The 22,897-nt window shown below is 45.0% G+C and overlaps 1 protein-coding gene across 1 annotated transcript; it reads right to left on the bottom strand.

Annotated features, from left to right (window-relative positions):
- Window positions 1–1,227: 1,227 nt before the first annotated feature.
- On the bottom strand, window positions 1,228–21,886 carry RNF138 (ring finger protein 138). Its single transcript, XM_075271965.1, has 6 exons — window positions 21,765–21,886; window positions 18,099–18,264; window positions 17,336–17,448; window positions 15,886–15,991; window positions 14,282–14,389; window positions 1,228–1,296 (listed from the first exon to the last, which is right to left on the bottom strand). The coding sequence occupies exons 1-6, from the start codon at window positions 21,884–21,886 to the stop codon at window positions 1,228–1,230; spliced, it is 684 nt and encodes a 227-aa protein (XP_075128066.1).
- Window positions 21,887–22,897: the final 1,011 nt, after the last annotated feature.

The following is a 22,897-nucleotide window of genomic DNA, read 5'->3' on the forward strand; positions in this document are numbered from 1 at the left end:
AACAGCTGCTGTAATCGTATATTGGGAGAAAGTTAACAGAAAAAACTAAAAGCGTTGTCCAAGTTTTAGAAGGGGAAAAAAAATAAAAATAAATGGCTCAGCTAGGAAATGTGATAGAACAACAGAAGCAATACTTGCTGGTTTTCTGCCTACTGTGTCCAGTGCTTTACTCCCTTGCTTCTCATTGGTCTTTGCCTATATGAGTATTGCAGTGGCATACCCATATACACATTACTGCTCCTCATCCTCTAGCCTAATGAAGAGCCAGCCTAGTAATGCTACCAGTTGGGGCTACTGCCTTGCTCTATCACTCCTTCATACTATGCTGGTTCTTAATACACAAACCAATTATTTGTGAAAGGTCTAGTTTTGGACCAAAACATACCATGTTCATACTGTGTGTTATAGGTCAGTAAAATATATGGCTATTTTTGGAAACAATCTTTAGTGGTCGATTAGAAGCCTGTAAAAAACACGTGCTTGCTACCAAAACAATATGGAACAAATCTAATGCTTATTTATATTTGTGAAAGAGTTGCAGGTTAATAGGTCTCTCTGGTCAAGTGGCAGAAGTTGTGGTCAAAGTCCCTGTGTTTCCCCAGTCCAGGCTAAGGCCCCATATAGCAATATGTTGGCAGAACCACCACAATGTTTTTCATTGCATTTTTACAGAGGGAAAATGCCACCATTTCCACAAGTATAATTGACATGTTGAGATTTTTTAAAGACACAGGTGTGGTGCCTCAGAATGGATATAAAAATAAATAAATGTTATATGGAAATGCCGGCAGTTTTCATAAATATAATGGACATGCTGTGATTTACAAAAACGCAACGTTTTTGAAATCGCATCATTTCCACTGCAGATTTTTTTTTCCTACAGTGTGTGGATGGGATAAATCAGAAACTCAAACTTTGCCATTACAGTAATATGTGGCCTAAATGTAATACAGTAATAACCAAAGACTCAGCCTAAGTGTATTGAAACACAAGTTAGGGAGTTCTTATCCGCTGGTGACCAGGAATAACCCGTCACTTAAGTTACTAAAAATAAAAATTTAATGTTGAATTTCTCTGCTCCAACGAATGTGGCTGATGCACGACTGCAGCTAGTTAACTCAAGTAACAAAAGGACATAAAAACAAACAAGGAAACAATTTAAAGAGCTAAAAAAATTTATTAGACAGCAAAGACAACACAATTTTTTTTTTAGTTTTAAAACAGAAGTCAGTTGGAAGCTTCACAGGATTTCTCAACTGCAGCTTGGAACTGAGCGTCTTCATCAAGGTTGACATTCTGTTAGACAAGTAAGCAACAGACAAAAAAAGCAGTGAGTAAAACCCAGAGAAAAGTTAATTAAAACCTTATTTACATGCAGCAATATTCTTTAAAGTGATCTCTGCACAAGTTTTCATCATTCGTAAACTGGAGTCATACCAACACATACAAGCACCATTACATTTTTGCAATCAATTACAATTAATATAGAGCAGGTGATGCCCAGTTTCCAAAAAGTGGCAAAGCTGGCACAAAAACTCATGACTATTTAACATGCAAGTGGCATTAAATAGTTGCAACCACCACATCACCATCACAACGTTCATCTTGGAAGAATGCTGCTAGCATTCTTATGAATGGGAAGGGAAGAGGAGACAAGAGAGCAGGAGAAACCCTAAGGCTAAGGCCCTATTTAGCAGGCTGCAGCAAAAAAAAAAATAAAAAAATCCTGTGGGAAAAACCGCAGCTGCAAGGCATACCTGATCTTTCAAATGTGATTTACATATGAAAGCTAAAGGAATTGGAAGGAGCCAGGAAAGAGGGTGTATTGAGACACTTAAAGATTACCTAAATTTTCAAGAACTTTACCATCTTCTAGCATTTTTCACAAACAAATTTTATATATATTACACTATATATACACACTATACTTTGATAGTTTTTTGCTCTTTTCTGTGAAATCCTATGCTGAAATCCACTTCTATCCTTTTAGTATTTTTCCCGTGTTTAACCTTGCCAGACTACCTGCAATAAGAAATCCAAGAAACAGAGGCTTCATGTAAATATGCAAATCCTAATTGTGTGTTTATCAGATATCTCTGAAAGGGAATTTATCATGGAGGGAATCACTGCGCACCTCAGGGCCTGTAACAGGATTTGGTTCCAAAACCAACCATGACTAGTGTAGCCTTCATTTTGGGCATTCCACCTAATTGTACCTTTGTCACCCTGCTAGCCCCTACACAATGCACATATAAAAAGCACAAATCCATTCTTTATTTAGATCCTGTTTTGTGTTAGGTTGCTGTTAGATAGTAGAAGATGGACACAAAATAGAATTTTTGTAGCCAAGTCTGGCACTAAAGAAAAATTCTAATAAAATACAATGGGGGAATTTACCAAACCTTTTGTTCCAGAATTCTGGAATCACAACTTTTTGCGCTTCCTACCCCGTATGGGTGCCCAGTGCAGCTATAATTGGATGAGAGTGCTTTTGACCTGGTGATTGACCAGCTTTACTGCCTTTACAAGATTAAGATTAATGGAGTGTTCACACTATCATCTGTGTCCAAGAGCTAGTGTGCGCTGCTAGTGTCTGTTCAAAATCTTGTGCGGACATTAGCATCAGACACTAGCTGTATCCATGGCATTTTGCATTCATTTAAATAGACATCGGGTGCGTTTTTACTGTCCGTGGGTGTCCTTAACTGTCTGTTCCTAAAGATGTCCAACTTTTCAAGCGGACAGCAAAACCAGACATGTAGGTTTTTTCTGTCCGCTTGAAAAGTCTACATCTTTGGGAACGGACAGTTAAGGACACCCACGGACAGTAAAAACGCACCCGATGTCTATTTAAATGAATGCAAAATGTCACAGACACAGCTAGTGTCCGCTGCTAATGTCCGCACAAGATTTTGAACAGACATTAGCAGCGGACACTAGCTGTCGGACATCGACTGTAGTGTGAACGCTCCCTAAGAAGTCAAGGACTACCCAGTATTATCAATGAATATGGGCTCTGAAACAATCAAAGACCTTTGAGGTGGTAATGAAGGAATAGCTGAATCATGTTGCAGAACAGTGTGGTTGTTTAGCAGTGCACTCTACCATTGGATATTTCCCCTTCATGTTAATATTTGACCAGAATGGAAGGGGCCACACACAAATGAGGAATGGGAGGCTTGGAGAACTGAGGCAAGGATGGGGAAGCTCCGCCAACAATCCTCTCACACAAAGTGAACAAGAGGCTGCAAGAGTTATCACTCCATGCTGGTGGCTGTGAAAACAGGGAAACAGTTGTGGAAATGGGAGTTAGTCCCGGAAGTGTTGCTATGTCATCTAAACCCCTATGTGCCTGTGGTTGAGGTGGAACCAGGACCCTTCAATTGATGCACCAAAACATACTCTGGGCCCTACACCTTCTATAGGAAATCCCTGGATCTAACTCCTGTGCTGTTATCCACACTGGTGAGAAATAAAGCTGATGAAGAGCAGTAGGTTCTGGAGGTACAGGATCCTGTGTCCATGGAGTCCCCTCCCATGTGAGGAGAAGAGAGAGCTAGACACACTAGAGAGACACCTGTCCCTTTACAACACAATCAGCACAGCAATTTGGGTGATGCATGTCAGGTTCCAAGGGTATACCATGGATACTGAAGTTGTTCGGACAATAATCCATAATATGCAGAGGTGGCTGAGCAGAGGTGATATTAGAAGAGTGAACCACCAGCACAGTGGTCTCCTCCACATTGTCTGCCAATAGGCAGAGGAGGCTGTGGGAAAACGAGCAGGGAGAAGGTGGAAGACAAGTTTTTGGCACCAGTTTGTGAGAAGGCAATGTGCCCTGAGTTGTCCAGTGGAAAAAGCAGCCAGACATAGAAGCCTGGAGGAGCATATGTGGCTGGAAACAGGCAGTGACAGAATCCTTTTACAATTGGTTCTTTTCTATTTGCGAAGTTAGTAGCTGTTTTTTTTTAAATTATTTTACAGTAAAGAACTCTGAAACTCCACCATAGTTGTCCTTACTGTGTCTCCTGCGCATTACAATACAATCATGTAAGGGGCAACACGGTAGCTCAGTGGTTAGCACTGCAGCCTTGCAGCACTGGAGTCCTGGGTTCAAATCCCACCAGGAACAACATGTGCAAAGAGTTTGTATGTTTTCCCTGTGTTTGCATGGATTTCCTCCCATTCTACAAAGACATACTGATAGGGAAAAAAAAAAAAAAATTACATTGTGATCCCTATAAGGGCCTCACAATCTACATTTAAAAGAAAAAAACAAAACAAAACAAAAAAAAAAACACAATACAATCATGTATACATTTACCATACATGCACCATGAGGATCAAACTTGCTTTGAAAATGACTAGAGATGAGCGAACACTAAAATGTTCGAGGTTCGAAATTCGATTCGAACAGCCGCTCAATGTTCGTGTGTTCGAACGGGTTTCGAACCCCATTATAGTCTATGGGGAACAGATACTCGTTAAGGGGGAAACCCAAATCCGTGTCTGGAGGGTCACCAAGTCCACTATGACACCCCAGGAAATGATGCCAACACCTCTGGAATGACACTGGGACAGCAGGGGAAGCATGTCTGGGGGCATCTAACACACCAAAGACCCTCTATTACCCCAACATCACAGCCTAACAACTACACACTTTACACACTCAATACCACCTCTCTGACAGTAGGAAAACACCTTGAAACATGTGTATTTGGCACTTGCAGTGAGGAGAGCTTGTCACCAGCAGTGAATTTGGCCCTTGTAGTAAGTTGAGGTTGGCACCAACATTTGTTTTGAAAATCAGGGTGGATTGAGCCTCTAACCAGCAGAGTTTGGGCAAATTCATGGTGGAGGGAGCCTCTAAAAACCCCAGTTTGGACCAATTCATGGTGGAGGGAGCCTCTAACCAGCCCAGTTTGGGCAAATTCATGGTGGAGGGAGCCTCTAAAAAACCCAGTTTGGACCAATTCATGGTGGAGGGAGCCTCTAACCAGCCCAGTTTGGGCAAATTCATGGTGGAGGGAGCCTCTAACCAGCCCAGTTTGGACCAATTAATGGTGGAGGGAGCCTCTAACCAGCCCAGTTTGGACCAATTAATGGTGGAGGGAGCCTCTAACCACCCCAGTTTGGACCAATTCATGGTGGAGGGAGCCTCTAAACAGCCCAGTTTGGGCAAATTCATGGTGGAGGGAGCCTCTAAAAAACCCAGTTTGGACCAATTCATGGAGGAGGGAGCCTCTAACCAGCCCAGTTTGGACCAATTAATGGTGGAGGGAGCCTCTAAACAGCCAAGTTTGGACCAATTCATGGTGGAGGGAGCCTCTAAAAACCCCAGTTTGGACCAATTCATGGTGGAGGGAGCCTCTAACCAGCCCAGTTTGGGCAAATTCATGGTGGAGGGAGCCTCTAAACAGCCCAGTTTGGGCAAATTCATGGTGGAGGGAGCCTCTAACCAGCCCAGTTTGGACCAATTAATGGTGGAGGGAGCCTCTAACCAGCCCAGTTTGGACCAATTAATGGTGGAGGGAGCCTCTAACCAGCCCAGTTTGGACCAATTAATGGTGGAGGGAGCCTCTAACCACCCCAGTTTGGACCAATTCATGGTGGAGGGAGCCTCTAACCAGCCCAGTTTGGACCAATTAATGGTGGAGGGAGCCTCTAAACAGCCAAGTTTGGACCAATTCATGGTGGAGGGAGCCTCTAAAAACCCCAGTTTGGACCAATTCATGGTGGAGGGAGCCTCTAACCAGCCCAGTTTGGACCAATTAATGGTGGAGGGAGCCTCTAACCAGCCCAGTTTGGACCAATTAATGGTGGAGGGAGCCTCTAACCACCCCAGTTTGGACCAATTCATGGTGGAGGGAGCCTCTAAACAGCCAAGTTTGGACCAATTAATGGTGGAGGGAGCCTCTAACCAGCCCAGTTTGGGCAAATTCATGGTGGAGGGAGCCTCTAAAAAACCCAGTTTGGACCAATTCATGGTGGAGGGAGCCTCTAACCAGCCCAGTTTGGACCAATTAATGGTGGAGGGAGCCTCTAAACAGCCAAGTTTGGACCAATTCATGGTGGAGGGAGCCTCTAAAAACCCCAGTTTGGACCAATTCATGGTGGAGGGAGCCTCTAACCAGCCCAGTTTGGACCAATTAATGGTGGAGGGAGCCTCTAACCAGCCCAGTTTGGACCAATTAATGGTGGAGGGAGCCTCTAACCACCCCAGTTTGGACCAATTCATGGTGGAGGGAGCCTCTAAACAGCCAAGTTTGGACCAATTCATGGTGAAGGGAGCCTCTAAAAACCCGTTTGGACCAATTCATGGTGGAGGGAGCCTCTAACCAGCCCAGTTTGGGCAAATTCATGGTGGAGGGAGCCTCTAAACAGCCCAGTTTGGACCAATTAATGGTGGAGGGAGCCTCTAACCACCCCAGTTTGGACCAATTCATGGTGGAGGGAGCCTCTAACCAGCCCAGTTTGGACCAATTCATGGTGGAGGGAGCCTCTAAAAAACCCAGTTTGGACCAATTCATGGTGGAGGGAGCCTCTAAACAGCCCAGTTTGGGCAAATTCATGGTGGAGGGAGCCTCTAAACAGCCCAGTTTGGGCAAATTCATGGTGGAGGGAGCCTCTAAACAGCCCAGTTTGGACCAATTAATGGTGGAGGGAGCCTCTAACCACCCCAGTTTGGACCAATTCATGGTGGAGGGAGCCTCTAACCAGCCCAGTTTGGACCAATTCATGGTGGAGGGAGCCTCTAAAAAACCCAGTTTGGACCAATTCATGGTGGAGGGAGCCTCTAAACAGCCCAGTTTGGGCAAATTCATGGTGGAGGGAGCCTCTAAAAAACCCAGTTTGGACCAATTCATGGTGGAGGGAGCCTCTAAACAGCCAAGTTTGGACCAATTCATGGTGGAGGGAGCCTCTAAACAGCCAAGTTTGGACCAATTCATGGTGGAGGGAGCCTCTAAAAAACCCAGTTTGGACCAATTCATGGTGGAGGGAGCCTCTAAACAGCCAAGTTTGGACCAATTCATGGTGAAGGGAGCCTCTAAAAACCCGTTTGGACCAATTCATGGTGGAGGGAGCCTCTAAAAAACCCAGTTTGGACCAATTCATGGTGGAGGGAGCCTCTAACCAGCCCAGTTTGGACCAATTAATGGTGGAGGGAGCCTCTAAACAGCCAAGTTTGGACCAATTCATGGTGGAGGGAGCCTCTAAACAGCCAAGTTTGGACCAATTCATGGTGGAGGGAGCCTCTAAAAACCCGTTTGGACCAATTCATGGTGGAGGGAGCCTCTAAACAGCCAAGTTTGGACCAATTCATGGTGGAGGGAGCCTCTAAACAGCCAAGTTTGGACCAATTCATGGTGGAGGGAGCCTCTAAACAGCCAAGTTTGGACCAATTCATGGTGAAGGGAGCCTCTAAAAACCCGTTTGGACCAATTCATGGTGGAGGGAGCCTCTAACCAGCCCAGTTTGGACCAATTCATGGTGGAGGGAGCCTCTAAACAGCCCAGTTTGGGCAAATTCATGGTGGAAGGAGCCTCTAACCAGCAGAGTTGTGGGAAAGCAGGGTGGAGGGAGCCTCTAACCAGCAGAGTTGGGGGAAATCAGGGTGGAGGGAGCCTAGTATTAGCAGAATTGTGCAACGCTTATGGTGGATGAGTATGAGGATGCGGAGGAATTGGAGAGGTTGAGTACAGACATGGAGTTTCATGTTGGGGTGCTTTACACAGGTGGGCACAAAAATGACGGCTCTACCCAGTGGTGGTTCATTTTTATCAAAGTGAGCCGGTCGGCACTCTCAGCTGACAGACGGGTGCGCTTGTCAGTGATGATGCCACCGGCTGCACTGAACACCCTCTCAGATAGGACGCTGGCGGCAGGACAGGACAGCACCTCCAAGGCATATAGGGCAAGTTCAAGCCACAGGTCCAACTTCGACACCCAATACGTGTAGGGCGCAGAGGGGTCGGAGAGGACAGGGCTGTGGTCGGAAAGGTATTCCCGCAACATGCGCCTATACTTCTCACGCCTGGTGACACTAGGACCCTCCGTGGCGGCACTTTGGCGAGGGGGTGCCATCAAGGTGTCCCAGACCTTAGACAGTGTGCCCCTCGTTTGTGTGGACCGGTGAGAACTTGGTTGCCTACTGGAGGAACTGCCCTCCCTGCCGCCAACGTCACATGCTGGAAACATCTCCATCATATTCTGCACCAATTGCCTGTGGCAAGCATTGATGCGATTGGCCCTCCCCTCTACCGGAATAAAAGACGAGATGTTGTTTTTATACCGGGGGTCAAGGATAGCAAAGATCCAGTACTGGTTGTCCTCCATGATTTTGACAATACGCTTGTCGGTTGTAAAGCACCCCAACATGAACTCAGCCATGTCTGCCACAGTGTTAGTTGGCATGACTCCTCTGGCCCCACCGGAAAGTTCAATCTCCATTTCCTCCTCATCCTCCATGTCTACCCATCCGCGCTGCAACAATGGGACGATTCGAAGTTGCCCGGAAGCCTCCTGTATCACCATCACATCATCGGACAACTCTTCTTCCTCCTCCTCCTCCTCCTCCTCCTCCTCCATTAAACGCAGTGAAGCGGACAGATGTGTGGACCTACTCTCCAGCTGTGACGGATCGGATGCTATCCCCAACTCCTCTGTGTGATCTGAGTTATCCCTGATGTCAATCAGGGATTCTCTCAGAACACACAAGAGCGGGATTGTAAGGCTCACCATCGCATCCTCAGAGCTCACCCTCCTTGTGGACTCCTCAAAGACCCGTAGGATGTCACAAAGGTCTCTCATCCATGGCCACTCATGGATGTGAAACTGAGGCAGCTGACTTTGTGGCACCCTAGGGTTTTGTAGCTGGTATTCCATCAAAGGTCTCTGCTGCTCAACCACTCTATTCAACATCTGAAACGTTGAGTTCCAGCGTGTGGGGACGTCGCACAAAAGCCGGTGTTGTGGCACATGCAGGCGTTGCTGGAGAGATTTTAAGCTAGCAGCGGCTACTGTCGACTTGCGAAAGTGGGCGCACATGCGCCGCACTTTCACCAGTAGCTCTGGAACATTGGGGTAGCTCTTTAGGAAACGTTGCACCACTAGGTTGAAGACGTGGGCCAGGCATGGAACATGTTGGAGTCCGGCAAGCTCCAGAGCTGCTACCAGGTTCCGGCCGTTATCACAAATGACCATGCCTGGGCCCAGGTGCAGCGGCTCAAACCATATTGCCGTCTCATCGAGGAGGGCATCCCTCACCTCGGAGGCAGTGTGCTGTCTGTCCCCCAAGCTGATCAGCTTCAGCACAGCCTGCTGACGTCTACCAACGCCAGTGCTGCAACGTTTCCAACTCGTAGCTGGGGTCAATCTAACAGCGGAGGAGGAGGCGGTGGCGGAGGAGGAGGCGGTGGCGGAGGAGGAGGCGGTAGAGGAGGAGGAGGAGGGGGGTGTTCTTCTCGTGTCCCTGCCAGGAATGTTAGGCGGGGAGACGAGGTACACCGGGCCAGTTTGGGAAGCAGTCCCAGCCTCAACTACATTCACCCAGTGTGCCGTCAGTGAAATGTAGCGTCCCTGTCCGCATGCACTTGTCCACGCGTCGGTGGTCAAGTGGACCTTTGTGCAAAGCGCGGAACTAAGGGCCCGCCTGATGTTGAGTGACACGTGCTGGTGCAAGGCGGGGACGGCACACCGGGAGAAGTAGTGACGGCTAGGGACGGCATAGCGAGGTGCCGCAGTTGCCATCAGGTCCAGGAAGGCGGGAGTTTCAACAAGCCGGAACGCCAACATCTCCTGGGCCAGCAGTTTAGCGATGTTGGCGTTCAAGGCTTGCGCGTGTGGGTGGTTAGCAGTGTATTTCTGCCGCCGCTCCAATGTCTGAGAGATGGTGGGTTGTTGTAAAGAAACGCCTGATGGTGCCTTTGATGGTGCAGGAGAAGGAGATAAGACAGGACCAGGGGAGGATGAGGTAGAAGTCAACAAAGTGGCGGAGGCAGATGAAGTGGTGTCCTGGCTCGTCCTCTGGAGTGCATCGCCAGCACAGTCAGCAGTGGCAGTGGCAGAGGCAGAGGCAGTGGCGTGAACGGCAGGCGGCCTTTGTCCTGCCGTTGCTGCCTGCCACTGATTCCAGTGCTTGGATTCCAAATGACGGCGCATTGAAGTGGTGGACAGGTTGCTCTTCTCAGAGCCCCTAATCAATTTCGAGAGGCAAATTGTGCAGACAACACTATATCTGTCCTCGGCGCATTCCTTGAAAAAACTCCACACCTTCGAGAAACGTGCCCTCGAGGTGGGAGTTTTTCGGGGCTGGGTACGAACTGGAACATCTTGGGAGATTCCGGGTGTGGCCTGGCTTCGCCTAAGCTGCTGACCTCTGCCTCTGCCTCTAGCTACCCTTTTTGGTGCTGCACCTGCCTCAACATCCACACTACTTTCCCCGCTTGACATCCCCCCTGTCCAGGTCGGGTCAGTGTCCTCATCATCCACCACTTCCTCTTCCAACTCCTGTCTCATCTCCTCCTCCCGCACAATGCGCCGGTCAACTGGATGCCCTGACGGCAACTGCGTCACATCATCGTCGATGAGGGTGGGTTGCTGGTCATCCACCACCAAATCGAACGGAGATGGAGGAGACTCTAGTGTTTGAGCATCTGGACACAGATGCTCCTCTGTTAGGTTCGTGGAATCGTGACGTGGAGAGGCAGGTTGAGGGACAATGAAAGGAGCGGAGAACAGCTCTGGGGAGCAGGGACAGTTTGGGTTATTGTTCTGTAAAGCTTCGGAATTTTGGGAGGAAGGAAGACAAGACTGTTGGGTAATAGGAGGAGAGGAGGCAGAGTCTGACTGGCTGCTGGACAATGTGCTGTAAGCGTTCTCTGACAGCCATTGCAAGACCTGTTCCTGGTTCTCGGGCCTACTAAGGTTTGTACCCTGCAGTTTAGTTAATGTGGCAAGCAACCCTGGCACTGTGGAGTGGCGCAATGCTTGCTGCCCCACAGGAGTAGGCACGGGACGCCCTGTGGCTTCACTGCTACCTTGCTCCCCAGAACCATTCCCCCGACCTCGCCCACGGCCTCGTCCACGTCCCTTTCCGGGAGCCTTGCGCATTTTGAATTCCTAGTTAGAAATTGGCACTGTATACCAGTAGTAAAAATTGTGGGTGCACGTAACCCCAATATATTCTTTGAATTACCAGTCAGACACTGGCACTATATGGCAGTAGCAAGAAATGAGGGTATTTGTATTCCCAATATACTCTTTGAATTCCCAGTCAGACAATGGCACTGTATACCAGTAGTAAAAATTGTGGGTGCACGTAACCCCAATATATTCTTTGAATTACCAGTCAGAAACTGGCACTATATGGCAGTAGCAAGAAATGAGGGTATTTGTATTCCCAATATACTCTTTGAATTCCCAGTCAGACAATGGCACTGTATACCAGTAGTAAAAATTGTGGGTGCACGTAACCCCAATATATTCTTTGAATTACCAGTCAGAAACTGGCACTATATGGCAGTAGCAAGAAATGAGGGTATTTGTATTCCCAATATACTCTTTGAATTCCCAGTCAGACAATGGCACTGTATACCAGTAGTAAAAATTGTGGGTGCACGTAACCCCAATATATTCTTTGAATTACCAGTCAGAAACTGGCACTATATGGCAGTAGCAAGAAATGAGGGTATTTATAACCCCAATATATTCTTTGAATTACCAGTCAGAAACTGGCACTATATGGCAGTAGCAAGAAATGAGGGTATTTATAACCCCAATATATTCTTTGAATTCCCAGTCAGACAATGGCACTGTATACCAGTAGTAAAAATTGTGGGTGCACGTAACCCCAATATATTCTTTGAATTCCCAGTCAGACACTGGCACTATATGGCAGTAGCAAGAAATGAGGGTATTTGTATTCCCAATATATTCTTTGAATTCCCAGTCAGACAATGGCACTGTATACCAGTAGTAAAAATTGTGGGTGCACGTAACCCCAATATATTCTTTGAATTACCAGTCAGAAACTGGCACTATATGGCAGTAGCAAGAAATGAGGGTATTTATAACCCCAATATATTCTTTGAATTCCCAGTCAGACAATGGCACTGTATACCAGTAGTAAAAATTGTGGGTGCACGTAACCCCAATATATTCTTTGAATTACCAGTCAGAAACTGGCACTATATGGCAGTAGCAAGAAATGAGGGTATTTGTATTCCCAATATACTCTTTGAATTCCCAGTCAGACAATGGCACTGTATACCAGTAGTAAAAATTGTGGGTGCACGTAACCCCAATATATTCTTTGAATTACCAGTCAGAAACTGGCACTATATGGCAGTAGCAAGAAATGAGGGTATTTATAACCCCAATATATTCTTTGAATTCCCAGTCAGACAATGGCACTGTATACCAGTAGTAAAAATTGTGGGTGCACGTAACCCCAATATATTCTTTGAATTCCCAGTCAGACACTGGCACTATATGGCAGTAGCAAGAAATGAGGGTATTTGTATTCCCAATATATTCTTTGAATTCCCAGTCAGACAATGGCACTGTATACCAGTAGTAAAAATTGTGGGTGCACGTAACCCCAATATATTCTTTGAATTACCAGTCAGACACTGGCACTATATGGCAGTAGCAAGAAATGAGGGTATTTGTATTCCCAATATATTCTTTGAATTCCCAGTCAGACAATGGCACTGTATACCAGTAGTAAAAATTGTGGGTGCACGTAACCCCAATATATTCTTTGAATTCCCAGTCAGACACTGGCACTATATGGCAGTAGCAAGAAATGAGGGTATTTGTATTCCCAATATATTCTTTGAATTCCCAGTCAGACAATGGCACTGTATACCAGTAGTAAAAATTGTGGGTGCACGTAACCCCAATATATTCTTTGAATTCCCAGTCAGACACTGGCACTATATGGCAGTAGCAAGAAATGAGGGTATTTGTATTCCCAATATATTCTTTGAATTCCCAGTCAGACAATGGCACTGTATACCAGTAGTAAAAATTGTGGGTGCACGTAACCCCAATATATTCTTTGAATTACCAGTCAGAAACTGGCACTATATGGCAGTAGCAAGAAATGAGGGTATTTGTATTCCCAATATATTCTTTGAATTCCCAGTCAGACAATGGCACTGTATACCAGTAGTAAAAATTGTGGGTGTATATAGCCCCAATTCTATTGCTAGGGGACTTGCAGGGTATTTCTGGGGTGAAGGTGGGGGGGCACACCGTTGGAACGGGTATCGGGGTATATATCGGGTATACGGGAATACACTGACAGTGTATTCCATTCAGGATCCTGGGAAAGCTGGGTTGCGGCGATTGAGCCCGTCAGTGCCACGTTACACTGACAAGCTTCTCCCTGGAATTTAGCTCTTACAAGAGCTGTTGGTTGTCTTCTCCTTCCTATCCTAGCCTGTCCCTGCCTACCCAGAATCTAAGCCCTAGCTAGCTGGACGGAAACCTCCGTCCTCGGTGAATTGCAAGCTCAGAATGACGCGAACCTGGGCGGCGCTGTTCTTTTAAATTAGAGGTCACATGTTTTCGGCAGCCAATGGGTTTTGCCTACTTTTTTCAACGTCACCGGTGTCGTAGTTCCTGTCCCACCTACCCTGCGCTGTTATTGGAGCAAAAAAGGCGCCAGGGAAGGTGGGAGGGGAATCGAGTAATGGCGCACTTTACCACGCGGTGTTCGATTAGATTCGAACATGCCGAACAGCCTAATATCCGATCGAACATGAGTTCGATAGAACACTGTTCGCTCATCTCTAAAAATGACACTAATGACAGATTGTAACAAATCCCAGCATAAAAAACAAAGTCCTAAACCTACATTGTACTGCTGGATACTGCAAAGTTACCCTCAATTCCGCAAATACAATTTCTGTATGACATTGTCATATGGGATCCAGCCTTGAAAGCTTTCCCGAGTAGGTTTATAGTTACTAAGAGTAACTATTTGTGCAGAGAATAGCACATAGACATGTCCTCAAAGGGCTCTATATCCATTCCCACAGCAAAATCCTAGCCTATACAGTACTGTGCAGGAGTTTTAGGCAGATGTGACCGTCCTTTGCCTTCAAAACCTCAATTTTTATAGGTCCTCTTGCAGACAGTTTTTGAAGGAACCTGGTAGGGAGATTGTCCCAAACATCTTGGAAAACTAACCACAGATCTGTGGTCATGATAATGTGGTGTTCTAATAACCACTTGCAGGTGATTTTTTCCTTCCTTCCATTTCACTTACCATATAATCTTCATAATTGAACTGGTGTCTGAGATTAAGGTGGGCAACAAAGTTCTTAGTTGTTTGAGCGGGATCCCCACCGGGCAAAGAAACACATATAGGGCACACCTGTGAATGGAGAAGTATTTTTACAAAGCGGATAGATATTACACGTTCATTACCACGATCAAAAAATGAAAGAGGATGCGGTCAGATTTCTGTGGGATCAGCTGACATATGCTCGGATAATTTGGGACAGCCCTTATAGACCTGATGTTTAGTGTCCCAAATCACCCTGTTCTAATGCAATCCATGGCCGCAGTAAAATAAAGTTTATACACACCCTGCTGCTGTTCCCCTCACACCGGTGCAGCTCTTCAATGAAGACAGAGGAGTACCCCTTGGCCTCAGTGCACATTCCCCGTACCCCTAACACTACCACAGTGTACATTTCTGGCTTCACTGAAGAACAGCTCAGGCACAAGGAGCACTAGAGTCCGATTAAACTCATATCTACGAGATTGTAAAAGATTTTTTATTTTTCATGCGACTATAGATTACATTAAAACAGGGCGACTTGGGACACTAAACACAAGGTCTACAAGGACCTGTGGGTGTGAGTGTCCCAAGTTGACCTGACAGGTTCCTTTTAACATGTGTGATGCTATGTACCCGTCTGCAGTTGTAACTATACTCCATTCTACCATCACAGGTGCTGTCATTTATAAATGGATAATTAAATCGCCAGAAAAAAAAACAAAAAAAAAAAAAAACACTCAATCATAAGTACAAAACATATCAATTGTGTATGAATGTGAGTGGCTGCACAGAAAAACCCCAGACTGATATGGAGTCTAAATGCAGTGTAAACAATGAAGTGAAGAATCTCAGATAGCGGCCAAACAAAGCAGTTTTGCTGAAGCAATGTATTTAGGAAAAGTCTTAAAGCCACATGAGCTATCAGTATAGCTAGGATCATTGAGATGGGACAACCCCTTTAAGAGAATACACAGCAAAAACTGCAGTAGTAAAGTTACTAAACTTTTTGAAACACCGCCCATTGCTCTAATATTGCACATTATGTATGGCATACAATAAGCTGCCTGTACATGGTACACTACACATTTGCGAGATTGTATTATGTAATGAAGACTGTACATATTTAAAGGGGACCTTTCATTGCTTCTGCCACCTCCATTATGTTGCATCTTTCAATAGGTGTGGCTCCACCTATTCCCTCCCTAGGCCCTACCATTACTGAGCAATAAGTTCTGCTAGTATCAGCACCCAACGTGCTATACACTGTCAGGTGTGTGTTCCCATTTGTCTGCTCCATTGCAGGACCACCTGACAGTACTGAAAGGTGCCCAATTACCATAAATCTAATGGCACCAATTGCTCAGGATGGGTGGGGGCTGGCTTACATACGAGTCAGATATTTATAAATATATTATATTCTCTATGCATGCTGAATTACCATCAGAGATTGAATATTTTACCCACTTTGCTACAATACATTTACATTAAAATAGGAAAGGCTAGTCCTGTTACACAAATACAAAGCTCTAAAACCTAAATATATTCTATAGAGATAAACTTTGCACAACTGTTACAGGAATAGTTACCGCTTCCACGACTTCAGAATAATGTATAACGTTACAATGGTCCAGTAATGCTTTTCTGTTAAAGTTTCCTTGAGGGCACAGTGGGCACTTGTATGTTTTACCAAGCCTGGAAAATGACAAATATTGCATACTGTACACTGGTGTATAATGTATACTTAAATTTATTAAAAAGATACCTCATAGCGGTTTGCGCCAAAAATATGCTACTTCTCCATTTTTCAACCCACTTGCCACTTTGGACAGGAGCGAGTAGAGCACAGAGGGGATGCCTCAGTTCACCAGAATTTTTATAATGGATGTAAGAAAACTGGTACAAGTTATACCTGAATTGATGCCAGTCCCTGACTGACAGATTTCAATTCTGGTGCATGGGAACCTACCATGGTGTACCAGATTATTAATATATCACAACCGCTAAATTCTGCTGCCATAGCATGATGCGTCTATTGTAACAAAATCTGCCCATTTTTTTAGCGTAGAATCAGGTTGCATTCCAAGGAACCATATGGCCATAGTCACAGCAAGTGTGACCAGTAAGTAGGTGGACCGCGGCTAGCTGGAGATGACCGGGGCCCTGCAGCATCATGACAGTGGTCAGAGAAGGACTTATAATCTGACCACTGTCTCCCTTGCAATGAAATACACCACACCATCAGCAGCAGAGATTGATACTCATCTCTGCGGCCTAAAGAGGTCACCATATGGAACCCATCCAGGCAGCAGAGAGGAGTGCCAATCTCTGCTGCTTTTGTCACGAGAATGGTGTGAGGATACCTTGGTGGATAACCCGTTTATGCCAGCACCCCATGCGGCAGAAACGCCAAGGCAAAAACTGCAGCATTTTACTGCAAAGTAGAATCCCATCCAGACATTGTGGGAAAATACATGCAGTGTAACCACCGCAGTGGTTATAGAAATTGCAGCATGTCAATCATACCTACAGAAACACTGGCAACTTCCCTATAGGTATAATAGAAGCAGAAAGACCACGGACTGTGAAAAGCGCTGCAGGAAAAACTGTGATGCGCTGCCACTTTTTTCTGCAGTACTTTTTTGCTGAGGCCTGCTATATGAGGCGTTAGCCTTAAAGGGATATTCCAGTTGTCCGCTATTGATGACCTACCCTCAAGATCAGAAGACAGTGGAAATCTAACACCCAGGACTCATACAGATGGTGTGCCATGTAAAGAGCAAAGGGGTCATGGCGCTCACACAAGTCACTTCACAGAACTGATTATAACCAACTGATCTCTGATCCTGAGGATTGATCATCAACAACAATGAACTGCAATACCCCTTACAAGCTGTATTCCCTTCGAATGTATGGATCACTGCTGTAGCACCCATAACCAACATCAAGAATATGCCACAAGGATGGGGTAGGGAACCCTATTTAAAGTTTGTATTGGACCCCGCAGGTCTTTAGTTATACCACTGGTCTTCAACTTACTGTTTGATAGCAAATGGATCACTCTGGGGTTTTGAGTCTTTGGGTGCAGTTCCAAATTCCTCCATGTAACTCTTGCAGGCCTTGTAGTGAAGTCGCATGTAGGATAACTTTACCTACAAAGGGATTTAGTTTATATTTATTACAGCTATAATTCCATCAAAATAGTTAAAGGGATAGAGTCACCAGGAAATTACCTATTGTATAGATCATCCTTTTATGATGACAATTTTAAGAATTTTTTGGAGGAGTTTTTCAGTTGTCTATGTTAGCTATACAAAAAAAAAAAAAAAAAAAATCCACCCATCCTAAAATAGTCTGATTGTTGGCTGGATTTGAAACAAAGGCCATGGATTCAATGGTATGTGGCAGACCCTATGTATGTGGCAGACTTCTATGAGAGCGTTTTCTAGGCATGCTTTGTGACTTGGGCAGAGGCCACTGAGCGGAGGGGAGAGTAGACAAGTTGCAAAATCACCTTTTGTGATGTTGAATTCTGTGTCATTTCTGATAAGGGAGGTGGCTGCTGCAAAGAAATCTTATACAGAAAACAACATCTCAGCATATTATTTGGCTTAGTGGACATTGTCAGAACTGCAGGATTTTTAGGATTTGTTTTTATTTTTTTTAAACTAAAACAGACAAAAAAAAAAAAGAAAAAGAAACAAACAACTCTACAACATATGGTTTACCATATAGCCAAAAATTGGAACTGGAGATCACACATTAAAGATGCATGTACAAATGGATTTCAGTTGCAACTTACCCGTTTTCCACAGTATGTACAGTCTAGTGAATGGTTCCGCATTTTCATTTCTAAGTCAGATGCTCTCAATGGCATTGACCTTTCCCATTTACGTAATTCCCCACGACAGAAAGGACAATGGGCCCCAGTTACTTTAATAGCCTTCAACAAGCATTTTCTGCAAAATCTGAAATATAGGATTTTTATTTTAGAAGTCAATCCAAAAATTACATTTCTTTTTATCTCCCCCTCCCCCAACAACCCCACCATCTTGCTCCAATATCACACTAAGGCCCGGTTCACATCTGTGTTGAAGCCATTCTGTTTCCCTATCCGCATGAAATATGCGGAGAGAAAAGTCCTGCAAGCTGCACCCCATTATAGTTCACGGTTTTCCCTTAGGTAGCCACTTTTTATGTGGATAGGTTTCTGTTTGGGGGGGTCCCCAAACAGACTCCCAGAAAGGAAACCCAAATGCAGATGTGAAACAGGCCTGGGCAAGCTTTCAATACAAAACAGAAAAAGTGGCCAGGGTGATAGGGATGAATAGTTGAAACAACTTTTATTGTGGTAGACTAGACATATACACATGTCACTAATCAATTGAGATTAGTGAATTGTATTCAAAACTAGTTTTGAATACCTCGCTCCATAGGAATGAATGGGAGCAGCCGGCGCTCTGCAAGCGCCGGCGCTTAACCCCTTCGCGATTGGCCTCTCCCATTCATTCCTATGGGAGCAGAGGTATTCGAATCTAGGATTCAAATACTATTCGCTCAACACTACTAATCAATACAGCACACACTATAGACTTATCCACCTTTCCTTGTGCTTACAAGATACAAGTTTCATTAACAGGCAGATAGAGCAAGAAATGAAGAACTGGGTCATTTTGGCAGGGTAACGGCTAGGTTACTGGGATATTGTTTTGGGTCAGCAGAACTGTAAGGGTGCATTCACACTGAGTAAACGCGCGTGTATTTTTGCAAAATACACGTGTAAAAATAAGACTCCCATTGACTTCAATGATATTTTTACACTTGTAAAAATACGCCTGTAAAAATACATCTGTAAAATGTCATTGAAGTCAATGGGAGTCTTATTTTTACACGTGTATTTTGCAATGCACCCTAAAATTCAGTGCAGTGTGAATGCACCCTAAAATTCAGGAATAAATAGTCGTTTTTTCCTGAAAAAAAACAAAAAAATAAATAAATCAGGACTGTAAGGGCCATTTAAGAGGGTCCTATCTGATCCAAGAAACAAGTATAATATAATGGCCGAGGATCACCTGAACAAACTCTAAACTAGGGAGCTGTCCCTTACCCAAAGCATCACTTCAGTATGAGCCAGCAGGCCCTTTGATGCTGTGAGCGCAGGTCAGAACAGCTGTGGGCTGTCCATATAATGCAGGCATAAGAAAGGGCCTTTAGTAGTTCCTGGCAAGTTAGAGTGAAAAGCCAGGAAATGTAATTTCATTGCCAAGAATTACCATATTTTACGGACTATAAGGCGCACTGGACTATAAGCCGCATTGCCCATGAGCGCCTTATAGTCCGTCTCGGTTCATATATAAGGCGCACCGGACTATAAGCCGCAGTCCGGTGCGCATTATATGTTCTTGAAAGCGGCGGCAGGCAGACTTTGCCAGCGGCCGCTTAACCCCCCGCGTGCCAGCCGCTTCTATTGGAAGCGCTCGGCAGGCGAGGAGGGGCTCTATCAGCAAAATCATGCTGATAGAGCCCAACCGTAATGTTGTGAAACTTACCGAGCGGTGCAGGGTGGGCGGGCATTCAGGCCTCCTCTTCCTCCGATGTTCCGTCCTCCTCCTCCGCCGCTCGCTGATAATGGCCTGGGCGCATGCGCAGTAGTAGCAGCATTATGATATTGCGCATGCGCCCCGGCCATTATCAGCGAGCGCCGGAGAAGGACGGAACATCGGAGGAAGAGGAGGCCTGAATGCCCGCCCGCCCTGCACCGCTCGGTAAGTTTCACGTTCTGTTTCAGCGTGACAGCAGGGCTGCCGGACACTTCCCATTCATTTCTATGGGAGCCGGCATGCGAGCGCTCTATGAATGGAAAAAAGCAGTCCATTCGTTTCTATGGGGAGCGCTCGCATGCCGGCTCCCATAGAAATGAATAGGAAGTGTCCGGCAGCCCTGCTGTAACGCCGGTGTGTACTGCTGTGATACACGCCAGCGTTCCGTACTGTGAATGCAGCCATACAGTGCCTTTTATGTATGTATGGAAGCGGCACGCAGACTTTGCCACCGCTTCCATCCATATATAAAGGCACACCGGACTATAAGCCGCACTTACGATTTCTGAGGAAATCGTAGGTTTTTATGTGCGCCTTATAGTCCGGAAAATACTGTAGGAAGTTGGACAAATACAAATAATACATCGCACAATAGAAATAGGATATCTTTATCCATAGCACAACATAAAATGGAGAGGTTTCCCAAAATTAAGGCAAAGAAAGAGGAAGAATTACCTACAGCAAACATTTAACTGACTGATATTGATAAAAAAAAAAAAAATATCACATATGTTTTGTTATGCAGTTAACATTACATGTGTAAGATAATTTAAAAAAATATATATCAAAAACGTGCGGTTATTGTGGCTGTGATGGCCATATGAATTCCAGCATAATTCAGAGTGGGACAAGTATAGGATGATTGTAGAATATGCGTCTTATTACACAAGGCAGCACATGCCCTCTACTACCAATAATGTTCATTACTCATCTTAACATTCATGTGGTCGTTCCTTTATGTTGTATCTGTAGAGCTTCACCACTTAATTTTATAGTTCAGTTTCAAATAGTTCCTGAAAGCCATGATTCCCATTCCCAGCAAATACAAAATTATATAAAAAATGTGTCATGGCTTAACATAACACAGTACACAATCTCTCTTGCCAATGCGATAAAACATTGCATTGCTTACAAAACCCAAATTTGGAAAAGGGCCTTTCAGGTCCTCGCAGATCAGCAGTATTATATGACCCTAGAAAGTGGACATTGCGCTGAAGTCAGGCATGTTCCTGGTACACCTGGATGTGGCAAAGCTGACAGTGCGCGGAAGTCAGTGAATGTCTACTTTCTACTGCTGATCTGCGAGGACATGGACCACGTAAGCAAACATTTCAAGGTTTAGGCTGAGTGTATACAGTGAATTTTTGCCAAACGTGTTTATATATAAATCTCCCCCTTATAAACACAGCCTCAGGCTAAGGCCCACATAGCAAGCTGCAGCCAAAAAGCGCTGCGAAAAAGATCACAACGGAAATGCACTGCGTTGGTTTCCACAGCACTTGTTACAGAAAGTCGGCAGCATTTTCCTCTGTGGACTTTTTGTCCCTATTATACCTATACGGAAAATGCAAGTGTTTCCGTAGGTATAATTAACAGGCTGCAATTTACAAAAACGCAACATTTTTTTGAAAGCTCAGCATTTCCTCTGTGGATATAGTCCAGCCATGAAATTCAGTCCGTGTTGGCCGGATTTATTAGCCTGAACAGGATGCTGAGAGACAGATTCCTAGCATTGTTACCTATGCTGCTAGGAGTACCTACCCATTACAATACACTGAAGTCAGGGACTCCCAGCAGCATAGGTAACTATATTACTATGTACTACATGTCATTGAAGCCAGATATGAAGGACAAATGCAGTTACTCACACATGCTGACAGTCCTGAGTTCTGACTGGTGTCTGAAATATTTCCTGACAAACTGAACATATGAAATCATCAGCATCAAGGTTCTCTGAGACTTCAGAGGTTGAGGGTACTGCTTCTGCCATTCAAGACAATATTGTATAATAATAAAAATAAAACCGTAAGAGAGTTCCACACTACTCTCAGACACCTAAGTCTGAATGGGCTGCATCTGTCTGCACAAGCCCAGCCTTATATCACCTGTGAACCATATTGCTGCCAATTGGGCCTCCAATCGTATGAAATGGATGCACCGGGTATATTCACACAGGGCTTGTGGGGCAGAGACAAACATGTCATGAAAATACTATGCAGTACAATAATTGTAGAAGTCTTTCTGCAATATCTGACTAAGGTTGTGGAAAAACTGTTTTCTTGTTGCAGACTTTGCTGCAGTTTTTTGAGCCAAAACCAGGAGTGGATTTAGCAGAAGGGTGAAGTATAAGAGCTGTCTATATAGTTCCCATTCATTTTTTAGCCTCCAAATGCCTTTCATGCAGGTTTTATAGCGAATTTTATGCAATGCAATAAAAGTCCATGCTATAAATCCTCAGCATTTCTGCAGCAGATGGAGCACACTATGGATTTGGAAATTACATCCACCAACATTGTCATGTGCTGTGTTGAATTTCAATGCAGAATTTACAATGATTTACCAGTCCTGCCTAAAGCTGAGGCCTCATGTTGCAGAAACGCAGCTCTTTTTGTTGCAAATTTTGTTGCTTTTTTTTTTGAGGCAAAGCCAAGAATGGCTACAAAAAGAATGGGAAATATATAGGGAGTACTTAGATTTCTCCCTTCTGCTCAATCCACTCCTGACTTTGGCTCAAAAAAAACACAACAAAATCTGCAACAAAAAAGCTCCGTTTCCGCAATGTGGGGCCTCAGCCTAAGGCCTCATTCACATCTGCTTTGGTATTCTGTCTGGGGGAGTCCAAATGAGGACCACTCCGAATGGAATACCGAATGCAACTTCAAGCGGTGTGCCAGTGGAAGCACCCAGACCCCATAGACTATAATGGAATCCGTGTGCTTGCCGCCAGATCTCCACAGGGATCATGAGGACAGGAAAGTAGTTCACAATCTACTTTCCTGCC

The sequence above is a fragment of the Leptodactylus fuscus genome, chromosome 4 (assembly GCF_031893055.1).
Source record: "Leptodactylus fuscus isolate aLepFus1 chromosome 4, aLepFus1.hap2, whole genome shotgun sequence".
In the NCBI taxonomy this organism is placed as follows: domain Eukaryota; kingdom Metazoa; phylum Chordata; class Amphibia; order Anura; family Leptodactylidae; genus Leptodactylus; species Leptodactylus fuscus.

Coding starts and splice junctions, on each gene's coding strand:
- RNF138 (XM_075271965.1), bottom strand. CDS start 21,886: ATGGCAGAAGCAGTACCCTCAACCTCTGAAGTCTCAGAGAACCTTGAT. Junction 14,390..15,885: donor ATTCTGAAGTCGTGGAAGCG/GTAACTATTCCT, acceptor CTCCATTCACAG/GTGTGCCCTATATGTGTTTC. Junction 1,297..14,281: donor TCAATTATGAAGATTATATG/GTAAGTGAAATG, acceptor CTTGTCTAACAG/AATGTCAACCTTGATGAAGA.